This window comes from Megachile rotundata, chromosome 4 (genome assembly GCF_050947335.1).
Source record: "Megachile rotundata isolate GNS110a chromosome 4, iyMegRotu1, whole genome shotgun sequence".
NCBI classification, from domain to species: domain Eukaryota; kingdom Metazoa; phylum Arthropoda; class Insecta; order Hymenoptera; family Megachilidae; genus Megachile; species Megachile rotundata.
In genome coordinates, this window is record NC_134986.1 from 14,342,450 (window position 1) to 14,360,157 (window position 17,708).

The following is a 17,708-nucleotide window of genomic DNA, read 5'->3' on the forward strand; positions in this document are numbered from 1 at the left end:
CCGTGGCAAGTCCGATTTAAAATTTTTTTTTCTATGTCCATCTGGATGTACATACGCATGTACGTGCAAAATTTGATGAGAATGAGAATTAACTCAATAATTAACAACAAGAATTAAAAAATGAAATTTTTTATTTTATAAAATATATATTCAGGACAAAAGAAATTACAACGCAGAGATTATATAGGGCAATTATTAAGTGTAATCTATTATTAAGGGCTATGATGTCAAAGTAACACAAATTATATATAACAGTAATTTATTTACATAGTAGCTTATATTACAATCTTTCATAACAGGAATACTGATAAGCGTGACAGTGTATGAATGAATTAACCGGTGAATTGTGAGAACCAAACAGTCCAAATAATGAAAATAAATTTCGAACTAAAAAGTTACTGGAACACCAATCGTGAGCAGATGACTCTTCTTTATCCTCGGTAGATAGTTGATTGCGGCGAGTCGAAATCTTCTCATCTATCTTTAGTGCTGTCATGAAAATCATTAAACTTCTATCTGACATATTCGTCACTTCTTGTACCCCAGTTTACGTAACGCCTTCAGATCCACGTCGCCGTAATAATCTTCGCTACAAAATTTAATATTCGTTCAGTCGAAATGCATTATTTATTTTGTTGAGGGAAAGTGGAGCTAGGTACGAAGAGCAAGTTGCTTTAGTTTTAGTGACGTAGATGAAACATTTATATTATTGACATAAGAAGTGAGCATTTTGGAGTATTTGGGATTTGCGGAATTGGGACTTGGGGAATTGGGATTTGGGGGATTTGGGATTTGGGGGATTTGGGATTTGGGGGATTTGGGATTTGGGGGATTTGGGATTTGGGGAATTTGGGATGTGGGGGATTGGGGATTTGTGGGATTTGGGGTTTGTGGGATTTGGGACTTATGGAATTAGGGGTTTGTGGGATTTGGGACTTGTGGAATTAGGGGTTTGTGGGATTTGGGACTTGTGGAATTAGGGGTTTGTGGGATTTGGGACTTGTGGAATAAGGGGTTTGTGGGATTTGGGATTTGGGGAATTTGGGATGTGGGGGATTGGGGATTTGTGGGATTTGGGGTTTGTGGGATTTGGGACTTATGGAATTAGGGGTTTGTGGGATTTGGGACTTATGGAATTAGGGGTTTGTGGGATTTGGGATTTGGGGAATTTGGGATGTGGGAGATTGGGGATTTATGGGATTTGGGGTTTGTGGGATTTGGGATTTGTGGGATTTGGGATTTGGGGGATTTGGGACTTATGGAATTAGGGGTTTGTGGGATATGGGACTTGTGGAATTAGAGGTTTGTGGGATTTGGGACTTGTGGAATTAGGGGTTTATGGGATTTGGGATGTGGGGGATTGGGGATTTGTGGGATTTGGGGTTTGTGGGATTTGGGATTTGTGGGATTTGGGATTTGGGGGACTTGGAATTTGGGGGATTTGGGACTTGTGGAATTAGGGGTTTGTGGGATTTGGAGTTTGTAGGACTTGGGGTTTGCGGGATTTGGGACTTGTGGAATTTGGGTTTTGTGGGATTTGGGAATTGTGGGATTTGGGATTTTGGGATCTGGCATTTGTGGGATTTGGAACTTGTGGAATTTGGGACTTGTGGAATTTGGGGTTTACGGGATTTGGGATTTGTGGGATTGGGGGTTTATGGGATTTGTGGATTTTGTAGGATTTATGAAATTTGTGGAATTTGTGGAACTGGTGGGATTTGTGGGTTTTGTAGGATTTGTGAAATTTGTGGGACTGATGAGATTTGTGGTTTTTGTGGGATTTGTGGAACTTGTGGGACTTGTGGGATTTGAGATTTGGGGGACACGAAGCATTTCTACAATTTCTAGAATTTATGTGATTTGTGGGATTTGTAGGATTTGCAAGATTCGTAGAAACTCGGAATTTATGGGATTTGTACAATTTGGGTCTTGCGATGAACAGACTTACAAATATAAAACATTACAGACTTGTAAATTACAATACTTGCAACTTAAATATTTGTATCAATAAAAAGTTTGAAATATCTCTTATATCAAATTCCTCATCTCACACAATAAAAACCAATAAAAGTCTCAAGGGGAGAATACATAACTCACCCTAGTTCCATCTATTTCCATCACTGATTATTTACCTCGATAAATCCATAGCGCAAAGTACCTGTGTGTTATTCGAAAGAAGAAAACAGTCGCTTCACAGTTATTCAATTAACAAGCATGCAGTTAGATCGACAGTAATTAAGTCTCCAACAAAAAGCGACACGAAATGACACCATACATAGAAAAATGACACCACAGAGATCGGGTACCGAGGTTATCAAAAGCACACAAACATTTTTCACGAATTTTTCATTTATTGTACGAATTTTTCACATCACTTAAAAATATACGGACGAGTCTAGTTTACGCAAGCATGCTCGACCGAGGCCAAGAGTGTCAAGTTCGAATTCAATAATTTTTCATTCTTCATCGAATTCTTTAAATCACATTCGACAAACAGTATATTCACATACTCGAAATCCTTCCAGATTCTCGATCGAACTCACAACGATGAAATAAAAGTTCGACTCGATAAAAAAGTCATCGATTCGACCTTCAATTCGATTTTCAACTTTCAAGCGCGATGGCAACGAATAAAATATAAAAGAAAATGTGGGACAATTTTATCCATCTTTCATAGGTGCAATCAGTCTCTGTAATTCCCCACGTTCTCTGGATAATTCCCCAATCGAAACGCGTGGAATTAAAATCGCGAATAAAACGTCCATCGTCGCCATCATCGAATCAGACCTCGATTACCATTTCTCTCAAACTACAAAATCATTCGATTCAAATCCTGTCTCGAATGCGATCGAGTATTGCTCTTGACGCCCGGCGTTACATATTTCGAGGTATCGAACATCATGTTCTCTCGAGATTGTATGAGTTGTGTGTGTGTGTGTGTTGTGTAGAAGACAAAAGTTTTGGGGTACAAGGAATGAGAGGATGGATGGATAGGGCGAAGAGGTGTGATAAGGGTGGAGTAAAGAGTGTAAGAGATTAGAAATTATTCTTGAAGGGGTGCGTTGGGCCTCGCAGGTGCCGATGGGGGCCTTGGTTTACTCTGGGGCTTCCTGTTCTCGTTGTGCTGAATTCCGGTAAGCAGCTCGCTCTTCCTGATGCTCTTTAGGTCCAAGTCACCGTAGTAATCCTCACTGTGAAGCAGAATCGGGAAAAGCGGTTAGGACATGCGTGACCTTCCACCGGATTTTATAGTGATGGGCCGTTTATCATTTCTCTTGTGGAGAACTATGATGAGTTGCTAATGTTTAGGGGTTCATGTTTGTAGGAATATTTGGGAGCTTCATAGTTGTACGAGATGTGGAGGTATTGATGGGAAAATATATTTGGAGGGTTTGGGAAATTTGGGATTTGTGGAGTTGAGGAGTTGAGGAGTTGAGGAGTTGAGGATTTGATGGGTTGGGATTTGAGGAATTTGAGACTTGGAGAATTTGGAATTTGGGGAGTGCAGGATTTGAGGAGTATGACGTTTGGGGAGTTTGGAATTTGAGGAATTTGGGATTTAGAGAGTTTAGAATTTGGGGAGTTTGGGAGTTGGGAAATTGGGGAATTGGGAATTTGGGATTTGGAGGGATTGGGATTTAGGAAGATTGGGACTTGGGAAGATGGGAATTTGGGAAGATGGGGATTTTGGGAGATTGGGACTTGGGAAGATGGGAATTTGGGAGATTGGGATTTGGGGAGAGTGGAATTTGGAGAGATTGAAATTTGGAGAGATTGGAATTTGGGGAAATTAGGATGTGGAAAGGGTGGAATTTGGGGAGAGTGGAATTTGGAGAGATTGGAATTTGGGAAAATTAGGATTTAGAAAGGGTGGAATTTGGGGAGAGTGGAATTTGGAGAGATTGGAATTTGGGAAAATTAGGATTTGGAAAGGGTGGAATTTGGGGAGAGTGGAATTTGGGGAAATTAGGATTTGGGGAGAGTGGAATTTTGAGAGAGTGGAATTTGGGAAAATTAGGATTTAGAAAGGGTGGAATTTGGGGAGAGTGGAATTTGGAGAGATTGGAATTTGGGAAAATTAGGATTTGGAAAGGGTGGAATTTGGGGAGAGTGGAATTTCGGGAAATTAGGATTTGGGGAGAGTGGAATTTTGAGAGAGTGGAATTTGGAAAAATTGAAATTTGGAAAGAATGGAATGTGAAGAGACTGAAATTTGGAAAAATTAGAACTTGGAAAAATTACGATTTCAAGAGAGTACAATTTGAGAAAACAGAAAATTGAGAGAAATAAAGATTTGAAATGATTAGCCCATCACTACCTGCCTCATGTGCAGTCTCGTGTTCAGTTAATTACATTCGTGAAGAAGAATCGCACATATATCAGTTTAGTACACTTGTGCATGTGTAATCGAGAAGTATAGTCTGTCGAGAAAATATCCAGAGTATTGTTATAAATTAATTACTTCCATTTGTTAGACGATTTTGTTGTTAATTAACACAATTGATTATTGGAATATTCCAACCATTGGAAAGAACCATGTATACATACCTCAGCCTTACAATTACACCTTATTAAATACAATATTGTTTTTAGAAAATTTGTTGTCATTAATCAATTTTAATTTAAGCCTCAACTTTGATGATGTCTATCTCGTATTTAGATTGAAGTGACTCATTATGTTTTATGTAAATTTGAGTTGATGTGGAAATTTAAGATTTATGATTCAGTAGGATACGACTGTTTATTATATATCAATATGGTATTCATGTTAATACTGTATGTACATGTATGTCCATTATAGTATTGATTGACAAGTGATATATGATGAGTGAGTAGGTAGAATGCTTTTGTGGACATTGAATAATGCTCAGTTCTTAGACTTCTGGATTTTGAAATCTATCAATTCTCAAATTTTTATGTTTTTATATTAGTATGTTCCTTAATCCCTACATTTCTAAATTTCTATATTTCTAATTTCCTACGTTCCCAAATTCCTACATCTCCAAATTTCTATGATCTCGAATTTCTACACTCCCAAATTCCTACACTCCCAAATCCCTACATTCCCAAATCCCACATCCCCAAATCTCTACATCCCCAAATCTCTACATTCCCAAATCCCTACATTCCCAAATCTCTACATCCCCGAATCGCTACATCCCCAAATCCCTACACCCCCAAATCTCTACATCCCCGAATCGCTACATCCCCGAATCTCTACATTCCCAAATCTCTACATCCCCAAATCCCTACACTCCCAAATCCCTACATTCCCAAATCCCTATATCCCTAAATCCCTACATTCCCAAATCCCTACACCCCTAAATCTCTACATTTCCAAATCTCTACATCCCCAAATCCCTACATCCCTAAATCCCTACACTCCCAAATCCCTACATCCCCAAATCCCTACATTCCCAAATCCCTACATTCCCAAATCCCACATCCCCAAATCTCTACACCCCTAAATTGCCACACTCCCAAATCCCATATCCCCAAATCCCCCTATCATCAAATTATCAAATCCACAAAATGAAAAATTTCGAATTCCTAAATCCCCAAATTCTCAAACTCCCAAATTCCAATTCCGTTTACTACATTTCAGCGTCCCGCATCATCCTTCATCCACCACAACTCGCAACTAAATATGAATCTCACCCTATAATATACCATCTATACATATAATAGTCAAACATACTAAAATACATCACATGTCTACAAGTATCAATTTTAATAACACGTTGCAGTTATAAAACATTCGTACACGTTATTCCTCTTGTCAACGAATATTATGTAAATATAACGTTACCAACATTTATTATACCGTTACGCAAAACCTATCGACCAGTTATGAGAGCAGAATGTCTCTCGAATTTAATTACGTCACTCCAGAAAAAATTGAGATATCTTACGAACGTCCAGACAGCGTATTCGCGAGTTTTAAAGACCCGTAATCACCCACGGACTATCTGGTTTATCCAGAATTCGTCTTTACATAACAGCCGGTCTGAAACCTTCCCGATCCGTTGAAATTCGCTGTCTTTATCGCTACTCGAAGCTCGGGAGAAAGCATACTAGGAAGTTTAAAAATCCCTTTCGAAAAAAAAAGAAAAACGAAAGCATTTCTTTACAGTTCAAACCGTGAAGTTTCCTGGAGCAACTTTACCGCTACACTTTCGCGTTCCGATTACTTTCGAAGAACGAAACGAGGCTTATTTTGTCCGGTTTCGTAATATAATTACTTTCTTTCAGTGACTCGGATTCACTTGCGGTTATACGGATTTTTAATTCGTGAGAACATGTAGAGCGAATTAAATGGTGATTTAATTGGAGTGATATATCTAGAGTGTTAATTACAGAGAACATAGAGGACGTGTACACGATCGGTCTTAGATGTTTCTTGAAAATGGTATAAGTAAGAGATAATAATTATCTGGTATTGGTTTTTTATGAATTCTTTATATAAGATGTGGAGATATGGCAGAAGACTTCAATATTGTAAAAAATTTAACACACTAATTAATGCATTAATTAGTACACTAGTATGGTAGTTAATACACTGACTAATACAGTAATTAATACAATAATTCATACATTTATTACTACATCACTGTGACTAATATGATCATTTAAAACAAAAATTTTATGAGTAAAATTTATTTCTTTAATGACTCTATTGATTGTTTTAAGAAATTTTTATTTATAGCAATGTTTAGATATTTCAAGTTCTTCATGATCATCATTTTAGTTCATTTTAGTCATGTAATTAAATACAGATTCTCTGAAAATGTTATCCGATTGAAAAACCAATATGGCGTCAGGGGTTGGCGCATGCGCACTGCGCGTATTCTTCATCGTCAATAACGATGCATATAATAATTGTTTTCTGGTATACATAGCTTAATAATTTTTTATAGAAAACATTCCAACAGATTCGAACAATGTATTAAAAGTAAATATTGCACTTAATAAGTGTATTTAATTATGATTTCTAAAATGTACTACATATGCCTCTTCTTTCGACGCCATATTGGTTCCCAATCTTCATAAAGAACACATTCTTTAAACGCATTTAATACAAGATTATGTTCGTTCAATTATTATTTATGTTAAGGTCATTGAAATTATACTTGAATTTCTTTTTATACTTTATCATGTATTATATTTGTTACTGTCTTTATTTTATCTCAGTAGTTAATCATGTTATTAAAAACCTCAAGTTATGTACAATTTAATTTATGTTCATTCTTGTACTTTATATTATAATGAATCGTAAGTTTGTTTCTATCATTGTTTTTATTTTATTGCAGTTGCTAATCATTTTATTAAAAACTTCAAGTTATGTGCAATTTAATTTATGTTCATTCTTGTACTTTATATTATAATGACTCATAAGTTTGTTTCTATCATTGTTTTTATTTTATTGCAGTTGTTAATCATATTATTAAACTTGACTTCAAGCTATGTATAATTGAATTCATTATTCTTATACTTTATATTATAATGAATCATAAGTTTGTTTCTATCATTGTTTTCATTTTATTGCAGTTGCTAGTCATTTTATTAGAAACTTCAAGTTATGTGTAATTTAATTTATGTTCATTCTTGTACTTTATATTTTAATGAATCATAAATTTGTTTCTATCATTGTTTTTATTTTATTGCAGTTGTTAATCATGTTATTAAACTTGACTTCAAGCTATGTACAATTAAATTCATTATTCTTATACTTTATATTATAATGAATCATAAATTTGTTTCTATCATTGTTCTTATTTAATCGCAGTTACTAATCATTTTATTAAAAACTTTAAGTTATGTGCAATTTAATTTATGTTCATTCTTGTACTTTATATTATAATGAATCATAAGTTTGTTTCTATCATTGTTTTTATTTTATTGCAGTCGTTAATCATCTTATTAAACGTAATTTAAAGTTATGTGTAATTAAATTCATTATTCTTATACTTTATATTATAATGAATTATAAAATTGTTTCTACCTATTCATTATTTATATCCTTATATCAATAACCATATAACAAATCAACAAAATAAACTCACCATCCAGGAACATCCTCAGGGTCCTCGCAAGCTCCGCTTCCGTCAGCGTCTCCAATCTTGAAGACGGTGCCGATGGGGCAACCATATTCCCTGGCGATACCTTCCAGGCATATGTAATATTTTCTGCAGTCTTCAGGATGGGCGTGTCTGCTGAAGCTGCCGGATGCTCCGCTCACTTCGCCAGCGGCCGGACACGCGAAACCTCCTGCGACCTCTGCGCAATGCGATAAATAGCACATGAAACGTGATGAGATAGACCAACGAAAGAGAGAGGCGTTTCTTGTTCTTTATTTTCTGTAATCCGCGTTGTAAACCGGCGAACAATAAAACGGGAGTATATACGGCTTTCTGACGTTCAAGATGAAGAAACACAGGATGTGGGATTGCTGTCACGTATCGGTTATCGACGAGCAACGGAATGAATTAATAATACTTCAGGTACTTTGGATTAGTCGATGGTTTGAATTAGTTTATACATGTTGGACTGATACTTTTGTATTTTTAAGTTTTTTAGTTCTTGAGGATTGGAATTTCTGGGTTTATCAAATTTTAGCATTCATAAATTGATAGATCTATTTCCAAATTTAGGGAGTGTAGGTTTTCATATGGGTGGGTCTCAAATTCTTAAAAATCTCAAATTCCGGGATTCTCAAGTACCTATACCTCCAAATACCTACACCCCCAAATATCTACACTCCCAAATACCTATGCACCCAAATTACATCCCAAAATTCATAGATCTCCAAATTCCTACATATCCAATTTCACAAATTTCCAACCTCCTAATTTCCCAAATTCCATGATATCCAATTCCACAAATTTCCAAACTCCTAAATCCCCAAATCCCTACATCTCCAATTCCACAAATTTCCAAATCCCTAAATCCCCAAATCCCATGATAACCAATTCCACAAATTTCCAAATCCCTAAGCCCCCCAATCCCATAATAACCAATTCCACAAATTTCCAAACTCCTAAATTCCCAAATCCCTACATCTCCAATTCCACAAATTTCCAAATCCCTAAATCCCCAAATCCCATGATAACCAAATCCACAAATTTCCAAATCCCTAAATCCCCAAATCCCATAATAACCAATTCCACAAATTTCCAAACTCCTAAATCCCCAAATCCCTACATCTCCAATTCCACAAATTTCCAAATCCCTAAATCCCCAAATCCCATGATAACCAATTCCACAAATTTCCAAATCCCTAAGCCCCCCAATCCCCACATCCCCAAATCCCTAAACTTCCACATCCATGACTCTCCAAATCCCAACATCCCTAACTCTCGCGACCCCCCAAACCTAACTTAGTCCCCAAATTATAACACCCCCAACAATCAACGAGTAATCTCCTTCTCTCTCCTTCCCTCCATCCTAAAATTTTCCTCAAAAATATCCTTGCTCATACGAACCTTCATTTTTGCATTCAGGTACTTGATCAGCCCACATGCAGACTCTAGCTTCCCGGTCGTAAGCAAGTCCAGGGCTGCACTGATACCTGGAGGCCTCACCGTTCCAGCAGTTCCAGAAGACGTCGCATTTCTTCTCATCGGGGAAAATACCGTACAGACGCGGACAATGCGGCGTGCTGATGGCTGGTTCCAATTGTGACCTGTCGCCGCAGTCCACGTTGTGGAGGTAGTCGCAGTTCTCGGTGAGGAACTTGCTGTCGGATGCGTCGAAAGCGAGACCGTTGCCGCACGTCTTCAGCTCCGCGACGTTGTTGTCGCATTTCCAGTATTTGTCGCAGGATATGTGATGGGGGTAGAAGCCGAAGTCGTCGGGACATTTGAAGGATTCTTGGGCGGTCGCGCCTGTGGACATTGGTAATTAACGGGTTAAGTGAGAAAGAGAAGTGGTTCTCAAAGAACATGCATGTATAAATATAATGTATGTTATGTTATTGTAAATGTAATTTATTAAAATATGACAGGACATTAAAATATGACAAAGATTAAAATATGACAAGAATTAAAATATGTATGATTTGATGTCTTATTTGAGACTTTTGATCCAACAAGTAAACATATACTAGAAGAGCAAAATGGTTAAATCAATAATTCTTCTTTCACATTAGATAAACAGGTTATATGTTATGTAATAAGGTTCTGGCTAGGTATGTTAGACTTGTAATCGAATATCTCCTTGAACGACAGCACTTTTTGACCCAATACAAGGAGGACGAAGAAAGTTTCGTTTCCATTCAGGTAAGTTCAATCTGTTTTTTTTGGGTGTGTATGGAGAAAGCACTTCGATGTTCTTTTGATCGTGGAACGACTTCGTTTGGTCATTTTGTATTGGTAACACATTAATCCTGATTTTAATAGCGGATTAACACTTTGGATGACATTGTAAATGGATGGTCAGGTTGAAATTGTAAAAAATATTTTTAGTCAGACATTTTTAGTTTATGTCTTTTTTACTGGACAATGTTTAATGAATTTGGTGAAATTATTTATTATATAATGGTCTTTCAAAGTCGTAGATATATGTGGATATTTATGTACATATGAGTGATGTAATCAAAGAGATGACTGAGAACAAATGAAGAAGATATTTATTTAATTTTGGATGACAGTGAAAGTAATTTATAGAAAGAAATTGGCAAATTGAATATTAATAATCATGCAGTAAGGAATTGCAAGGCACTCGATCAGCAAAGAAAAATAATAAATCAGGAATTCGAAATTAGTTATGAATCATGAATCAACAGAAAATTGCTAAATAAATGTAACCATTACATAACTAGAGGAAGTATTAAAAGTAATAAGAACAAAATTATCGAGATCCTGTCTAACTAATGGATTTCAAAGAGGGGACTTAAAAATTCCTAAAATTCGCAAACTACAGTCAGGTAAAAGTAACGTAATCCTACTAAGAATAACCTAACCATCAGCAAGTACAAATCGAAATGTCCCAAATAAAGATTGTGCAAAACCTCATCGAGAGCTCATCTACATTTTCCAACCTCGATCAATCGTGAAAAATGTGTTCTGCGGTCAGAGGCTGCACAACAGCACTTTAATCGGTGTCAGAGATAGCCGGTAATCGCGGTTCAATTTTCCCGTTGGTTGGGTCTTGCTTTCGCGAGAAAATTAAACAATAAGGTGACTGCAGACCACAAACATCCTCCGCCATTCAATTTCTCATCACAATGCGTGTTCACGATTCCGAAGTGGAGGTGGTTCCGAAGGAGGGGGTAGAATCCGAGACAAAGACGCAGGACGTCGACACTCCTTTTATTACCGATGCTAATACCGGCCTTATATCGTGGCATCTCGGCCGCCAATTACACCTAATAATCAGTTGTTCTTATTTTTTCTCCGGGCACAAAGTATGATGTCTGAATAACCTAAACGTCTTATGTAAGGGACACAAAGTGACTTTCGCCAGGCGCTTTCACTTTGGGCCCAGAGCCAGGCCCAAGCTACCAACCGCCACGGCTTCGTGACTTGGGCCCTCCCAGCATCCCGTTCACTTAGCTCTCCTCCACACGCGTACACGCGCGTGTACATATGCGCCGACGTATGTACTCTCGTGTATATACGGCGCCGGAGAACCCTGGTCTCCGTTATTATTCACTTTCGCTCGAGTCCCAAAAGTGGCCGGACCCCTTTTCGGCAATCGACGACGATGGCGATAAAAAGAAGGGTCAAGATCTGGGCCAAGGTTATCCTGTCGGCGTGCAAAAAGTATGGCGTGACGAGAAGGTTTCTCCGCGCACGGAAATCGAATACGCCTTTTTGATCTCGTTCCACCGGTAGATCGTTCGGATGATTTTTCTTTCAGGAAAGACTCGGGAAAGGTGCTTGTCGACGCGAAGAACGGCCGAGAAACACGCAGAGAAGTTTCTAGATGCTTTATACCGGATCGCTTTTGTGCAAATTTACTCTGGTCGCGTTACGAGTGATTGATTTGTATTGTGGATACTGTTTAACCGCACAGCGAACTCGTTTTCCTTTCCCTGGCTATTCATGCGTTGTATCGTATTGTAATCTTGCTTTTCTAATATGGACTCTGTAATGAGGTACTTCTTTATGTCGAATTATTGTTATATTTTGTTTGGACTATTATGTGAATTACAATTGATTATTTATTAAATGATTTATCATAGACAATTTATTAAATGATTTATCAGGGACTATTTATTAAATGATTTATCATAGACTTTTTATTAAATGATTTATCAGGGACTATTTATGAAATGATTTATCATAGACTTTTTATTAAATGATTTATCAGGGACTATTTATTAAATGATTTATCATAGACTTTTTATTAAATGATTTATCATAGACTTTTTATTAAATGATTCAACAGGGACTATTTATTAAATAATTTATCATAGACTTTTTATTAAATGATTTATCATGGACTATTTATTAAATGATTCATCAGGGACTATTTATTAAATAATTTATCATAGACTTTTTATTAAATGATTCATCATGGACTATTTATTAAATAATTTATCATAGACTTTCTATTAAATGATTCATCATGGACTTTTTACTAAATGATTTATCATAGATATTTTATTAAATGAATTATTCTGGACTAATTTTAAAATTAATTATTATGGACTGACTATTAAATGAATTATTACAAATCAATTATTAAATGGATTACTATGAACCATTTATTAAATGCATTATTATAGTCTGACTGATAAATGAATTATTAAAGTACAGTAGTTAACTGAACAATTATTATGATGTAATTATTTAATGGATTATTATGATCCAATTATTAAATGAACTGTTATGGATCAATTTGCTAAATGGATTATTATGGACTACTCATCTCATGGATCACTGTAATTTAATTATTAAATGAATTATTGTAGACTGATTACTATAGGATTTTTTATGTGGACCAATTGTTGAATGGAGTATAATGGAGTAATTATGAAATGAATTGTAGTGGAATGATTAATAAATAAATAAATTATTGTAACTATTAGGTGGATTACTGTGGAGTAATTATTAGGTGTGCCAATAAGTATCCCCTCAGATATTCCTCTAACGAACCATCAAATACAGACTACCTCTGAATAAAAGTTTGACAAACCACAAAATTCGAAAATGTAGATCACCTGATCACTTCCATAAAATTGCTACGATTCGAAATACAAATGGCTGTCGGTGAATCTAAATCGAAGTTATGAAGCGATGCAATATGGGACTTCTCGAACAGTCACAAAAGACCCATGATAGAGAAACTATATAGAAGGCACAATAATCCCGTTCATGTCGAACGTAAATTAGGAAGGAATCGAAGACTATCGTGAAAAACGTTGGAAGAGTTCACTCCCTTAGTGAATACACACGCATATGTCACACACTAGATAGTCCTCCACTTCCGGTAGAACGATAAGTCCTCGAGTAACACTTTGATCCCCCGTTCCGTACAATCTCCACCCAGATTCTACAATCCACCCTGATTTTACAATCCTCGTAATCGCGTTAATCTCGGGTACGTACCGGCGATCAGAATGGCGGCAATCACGTAGTACGTCCTCATGGTAACGATCGTGTGTGTGTCTTCCCGCGTGGTGTGATCGAGTTACTTCTCTCGGGATCGAAATTTAAATAAAAAAAAAAAATTACTGTCACTATTGCGAGCACAGGCTCCACCGTGCAGAGAGAACTCTGTGTGTTTGCGCCCTGTCGTTCTCCACCTTTATATAAGTGATTGGTCACGTGTTGTTCCTCTTCCACCTCCTGCAGAACCTCCTTCTCTTCTCCTCGTCACTTCAAGAAGAGGTACATTGCTACGTTTCTTCTTTCTCTCCCTCTCACCCGAGTCTGATCTCCCTCTCCTTTTTCCTTTATTCTTCTCCGCTGAAAATGTCACCCGAAGACCTAACAGAAGGCCCCCGTAATAACCTCTGTTCTTCTTCGTCCCCCTCCTCTTCGACACCGTCGCATCCTTGCCCGTTGCATTGCCTTAAATGCTAAAATCATTTTTTTATACCCGATATCTTCTGCTTCGATGATTCCCGATACTTTTTATTCTTTCCTTTTTCCAGGACCAGACCTGTTCGAAGCTGGTTTTTGCTGAGATCCACCTCAAAATTCACTTTTTGATTTTTATCGCAATGGTTTTGTTCCTTTTGGGGATTCTAGAGGATGTTGAAAGCATTCTGATTAGACCTGCGCTACTACCAAAGGAGTTGGATAGTTTTCAAGCTTCTGTTAGAATATTTTTGATAGAAGGGATTGTACATTTTTAGAGGAATTTTTTGGGGTATGTGGATGACCTGTGGAGTCACATGTGGATCATTTGAGGAGTCATATGTGGATGATCACTTATGGAAACATGTGGATAGTTATATTTTTTATGGATACAAGGATTGTGAATTTTTGGAGGAATTTTTTGGGATATGTGGATGACTTGTGGAGTCACATGTGGATCACTTGTGGAGTCATATGTGGATGATCACTTGTGGTAACATGTGGATATGTGGATTTATAGTTGTGTAGTAAATTACTAAGCCTTTTCATAAGTTTCTAATGTTCCTAATCTTTCTTCTTTCTAAATTTCCAAACTGACAAATTCTGAAACTCGAAGTCCCAAATTCCCAAACTTCCAAATTTCTAAATTCCCCAAATTTCTCTTTCCCAAACTCCCAAGTTCTGAAACTTGAAGTCCCAAACTCCCAAACACCCAAATTTCTACATTCTCCCAATCTCTCAAATTTCCCAAACTCCCAAGTTCTGAAACCAGAAGTCCCAAACTCCCAAATTCCCAAATTTCTCAAATTTCCCAAACTCCCAAGTTCTGAAACCTGAAGTTCCAAACTCCTAAACTCCCAAATTTCTAAATTTCCCAAATCTCTCAAATTTCCTAAACTTCCAAATTCTGAAACTTGAAGTCCCAAACTCCCAAACTCCCAAATTTCTAAATTTCCCAAATTTCTCAAATTTCCTAAACTTCCAAATTCTGAAACTTAAAGTCCCAAACTCCCAAACTCCCAAATTTCTACATTCTCCCAATTTCTCAAATTTCCCAAACTCCCAAGTTCTGAAACCAGAAGTCCCAAACTCCCAAATTCCCAAATTTCTCAAATTTCCGAAACTCCCAAATTCTGAAACCTGAAGTCCCAAACTCCTAAACTCCCAAATCTCTCAAATTTCCTAAACTTCCAAATTCTGAAACTTGAAGTCCCAAACTCCCAAACTCCCAAATTTCTACATTCTCCCAATTTCTCAAATTTCCCAAACTCCCAAATTCTGAAACCTGAAGTCCCAAACCCTGAAACTCCCAAATTTTTTAAATTTCCAAAACTCTCAGATTCTGAAACCTGAAATCCCAAACCCTGAAACTCCCAAATTTCTCAAATCCCCAAACTCCCAAATTTCTAAATTTTCCAAAATTCCCAAACTCCCCAAATTCTCCAAATCTCCAACCTCGCAAACCTCCTAAATTCCCAAGAACCGAATTCCTAAACCCCTGAAACACCTAAATCCCTGAACCCTGAATTCTGAAACAGCAAAACGTCGTCCGTCGTTAGGTCTATATTTGGTCGATCGGTAGTCTAGAATCGAGTTAGCGATCGCTAACTGGTATCTGTTGGTTAACCTCTGTCGGAATGTTGAACAGGGTGGTGTATCAGGACTGGGTGTCACGGTGAGTCACGTTGCTCGTGCTCGACCTTCGCCCCCTTCCAGCCTTCTCCGTTATTTTATATCGCCTAACCGCTTGGCCTTACGATTATTATTATTATAATCACGTTACGATCGGTCAGTATTCTGCAAATCGTACGACCATACAATGTACGCTGTCTGTGTACGAAAACAGTCGCACCTGCACGGATTCGACGAATTTTGATGGCCAGATAGCTCACGTACGGATCGGTACAATGACAATATGGAAGCTTATATAGCATGTGATGGACGATGACTGTCTGCAGTCGTGACCAAAAAAATTTTCATTGATATGTCTCGAAATGTTTGACATTGCAAGGAAGTGTTTCTTAGGAAATTTCTCTAGGAATGTTAAGATGTACAAGGATGATGTACGATGTTTATATATGTCGAGTAAAATGTAAACAAGTTATGTAATCTATGAGATACCTGTGGATTAAATAGTATTAAGTGGAATTTAGGGAGGTGGACATTTGGGGATTTGGGAATTTAGGGAGGTGGACATTTGGGGATTTGGGAATTTAGAGTTTTGGGAATTTAGGAAGATGGAAATTTAGGGATTTGGGAATTTAGGGAGGTGGAAATTTAGGGATTTGGAAATTTAGGGAGGTGGAAATTTAGGGATTTGGGAATTTAGGGAGGTGGAAATTTAGCGAGGTAGAAATGTAGGGATTTGGGAATTTAGAGAGGTGGAAATTTAGGGATTTGGAAATTTAGGGAGGTGGAAATTTAGGGATTTGGGAATTTAGAGAGGTGGACATTTGGGGATTTGGGAATTTTAAGTTTTGGGAATTTAGGAAGATGGAAATTTAGGGATTTGGGAATTTAGGAAGGTGGAAACTTAGGGATTTGGAAATTTAGCGAGGTGGAAATTTAGGGACTTGGGAATTTAGAGAGGTGGGCATTTGGGGATTTGGGAATTTTGAGTTTTGGGAATTTAGGAAGGTGGAAATTTAGGGATTTGGGAATTTAGGGAGGTGGACATTTGGGGATTTGGGAATTTTAAGTTTTGGGAATTTAGGAAGATGGAAATTTAGGGATTTGGGAATTTAGGAAGGTGGAAACTTAGGGATTTGGAAATTTAGCGAGGTGGAAATTTAGGGATTTGGGAATTTAGGGGTTTGGGAATTTAGGGATTTGGGAATTTTGAGTTTTGGGAATTTAGGAAGGTGGAAATTTAGGGATTTGGAAATTTAGGGAGGTGGAAATTTAGGGATTTGGGAATTTAGAGAGGTGGAAATTTAGGGATTTGGAAATTTAGGAAAGTGGAAATTTAACCAGGTGGAAATTTAGGGATTTGGGAATTTAGAGAGGTGGACATTTGGGGATTTGGAAATTTAGGGAGGTGGAAATTTAGGGATTTGGGAATTTAGAGAGGTGGAAATTTAGGGATTTGGAAATTTAGGGAAGTGGAAATTTAGCGAGGTGGAAATTTGGGAAAGTGGAAATTTAACGAGGTGGAAATTTAGGGATTTGAGAATTTAGAGAGGTGAAAATTTAGGGATTTGGGAATTTAGAGAGGTGGAAATTGAGGGATTTGGAAATTTAGGGAGGTGGAAATTTAGCAAGATGAAAATTTAGGGATTTGAGAATCTAGGGGTTTGGGAATTATGGTGGATTTATGGTTGCTTAGCTGAATTTCATATATATCAAGTGCATGAGTATGTAATTTGAAAGTATGAGGTCTGCAAGTTCTTACGTTTGATTTTTGAGTTCTTGGGTGTATTACAAATTAATAATTTTTGAAATTTGGAAGCTCGTGAATTTTATAAATATACAAACTTGAGGATTTGGAAATCTGTAATCTTAGGAAATAAACTTGTAAATTTTGTGAACTTAAAAATTGTAGAAAGATGTAAATTTTGTGATCCCAGAAATTTTAGAAACTTATAAATTTTACAAATACAGAAACTCGTTGTAAATATAAAACCCCAGAAATTCAAAAAAGTAGGAATTTAGAAATTCATAAACTTAAAAATTCATAATATT

At 36.9% G+C, this 17,708-nt stretch overlaps 1 protein-coding gene across 2 annotated transcripts; it reads right to left on the reverse strand.

Moving 5' to 3' along the window:
• Positions 1–242: 242 nt before the first annotated feature.
• Gasp (Chitin binding Peritrophin-A domain-containing protein Gasp) lies at positions 243–13,741 on the reverse strand. Of its 2 annotated transcripts, none has more exons than XM_012291170.2 (4): positions 13,554–13,741; positions 9,483–9,884; positions 8,064–8,277; positions 243–589 (listed from the first exon to the last, which is right to left on the reverse strand). In XM_012291170.2, the coding sequence occupies exons 1-4, from the start codon at positions 13,591–13,593 to the stop codon at positions 529–531; spliced, it is 717 nt and encodes a 238-aa protein (XP_012146560.1). In that variant the 5' UTR covers positions 13,594–13,741; the 3' UTR covers positions 243–528. The 2 variants fall into 2 exon arrangements, with proteins under 2 accessions (XP_012146560.1, XP_003705814.1); XM_003705766.3 differs by lacking the exon at positions 243–589 and adding an exon at positions 2,332–3,191 and having other exon boundaries at positions 13,554–13,740.
• Positions 13,742–17,708: the final 3,967 nt, after the last annotated feature.

What these genes read in the sequence shown, in the direction of transcription:
- Gasp (XM_003705766.3), bottom strand. Translation starts at nt 13,593, where the DNA reads ATGAGGACGTACTACGTGATTGCCGCCATTCTGATCGCCG. An exon ending in TGCCGCCATTCTGATCGCCG is followed by an intron (nt 9,885 to 13,553) that starts GTACGTACCCGA and finishes CAATGTCCACAG; the next exon opens with GCGCGACCGCCCAAGAATCC. An exon ending in ACCTGAATGCAAAAATGAAG is followed by an intron (nt 8,278 to 9,482) that starts GTTCGTATGAGC and finishes CGCATTGCGCAG; the next exon opens with AGGTCGCAGGAGGTTTCGCG.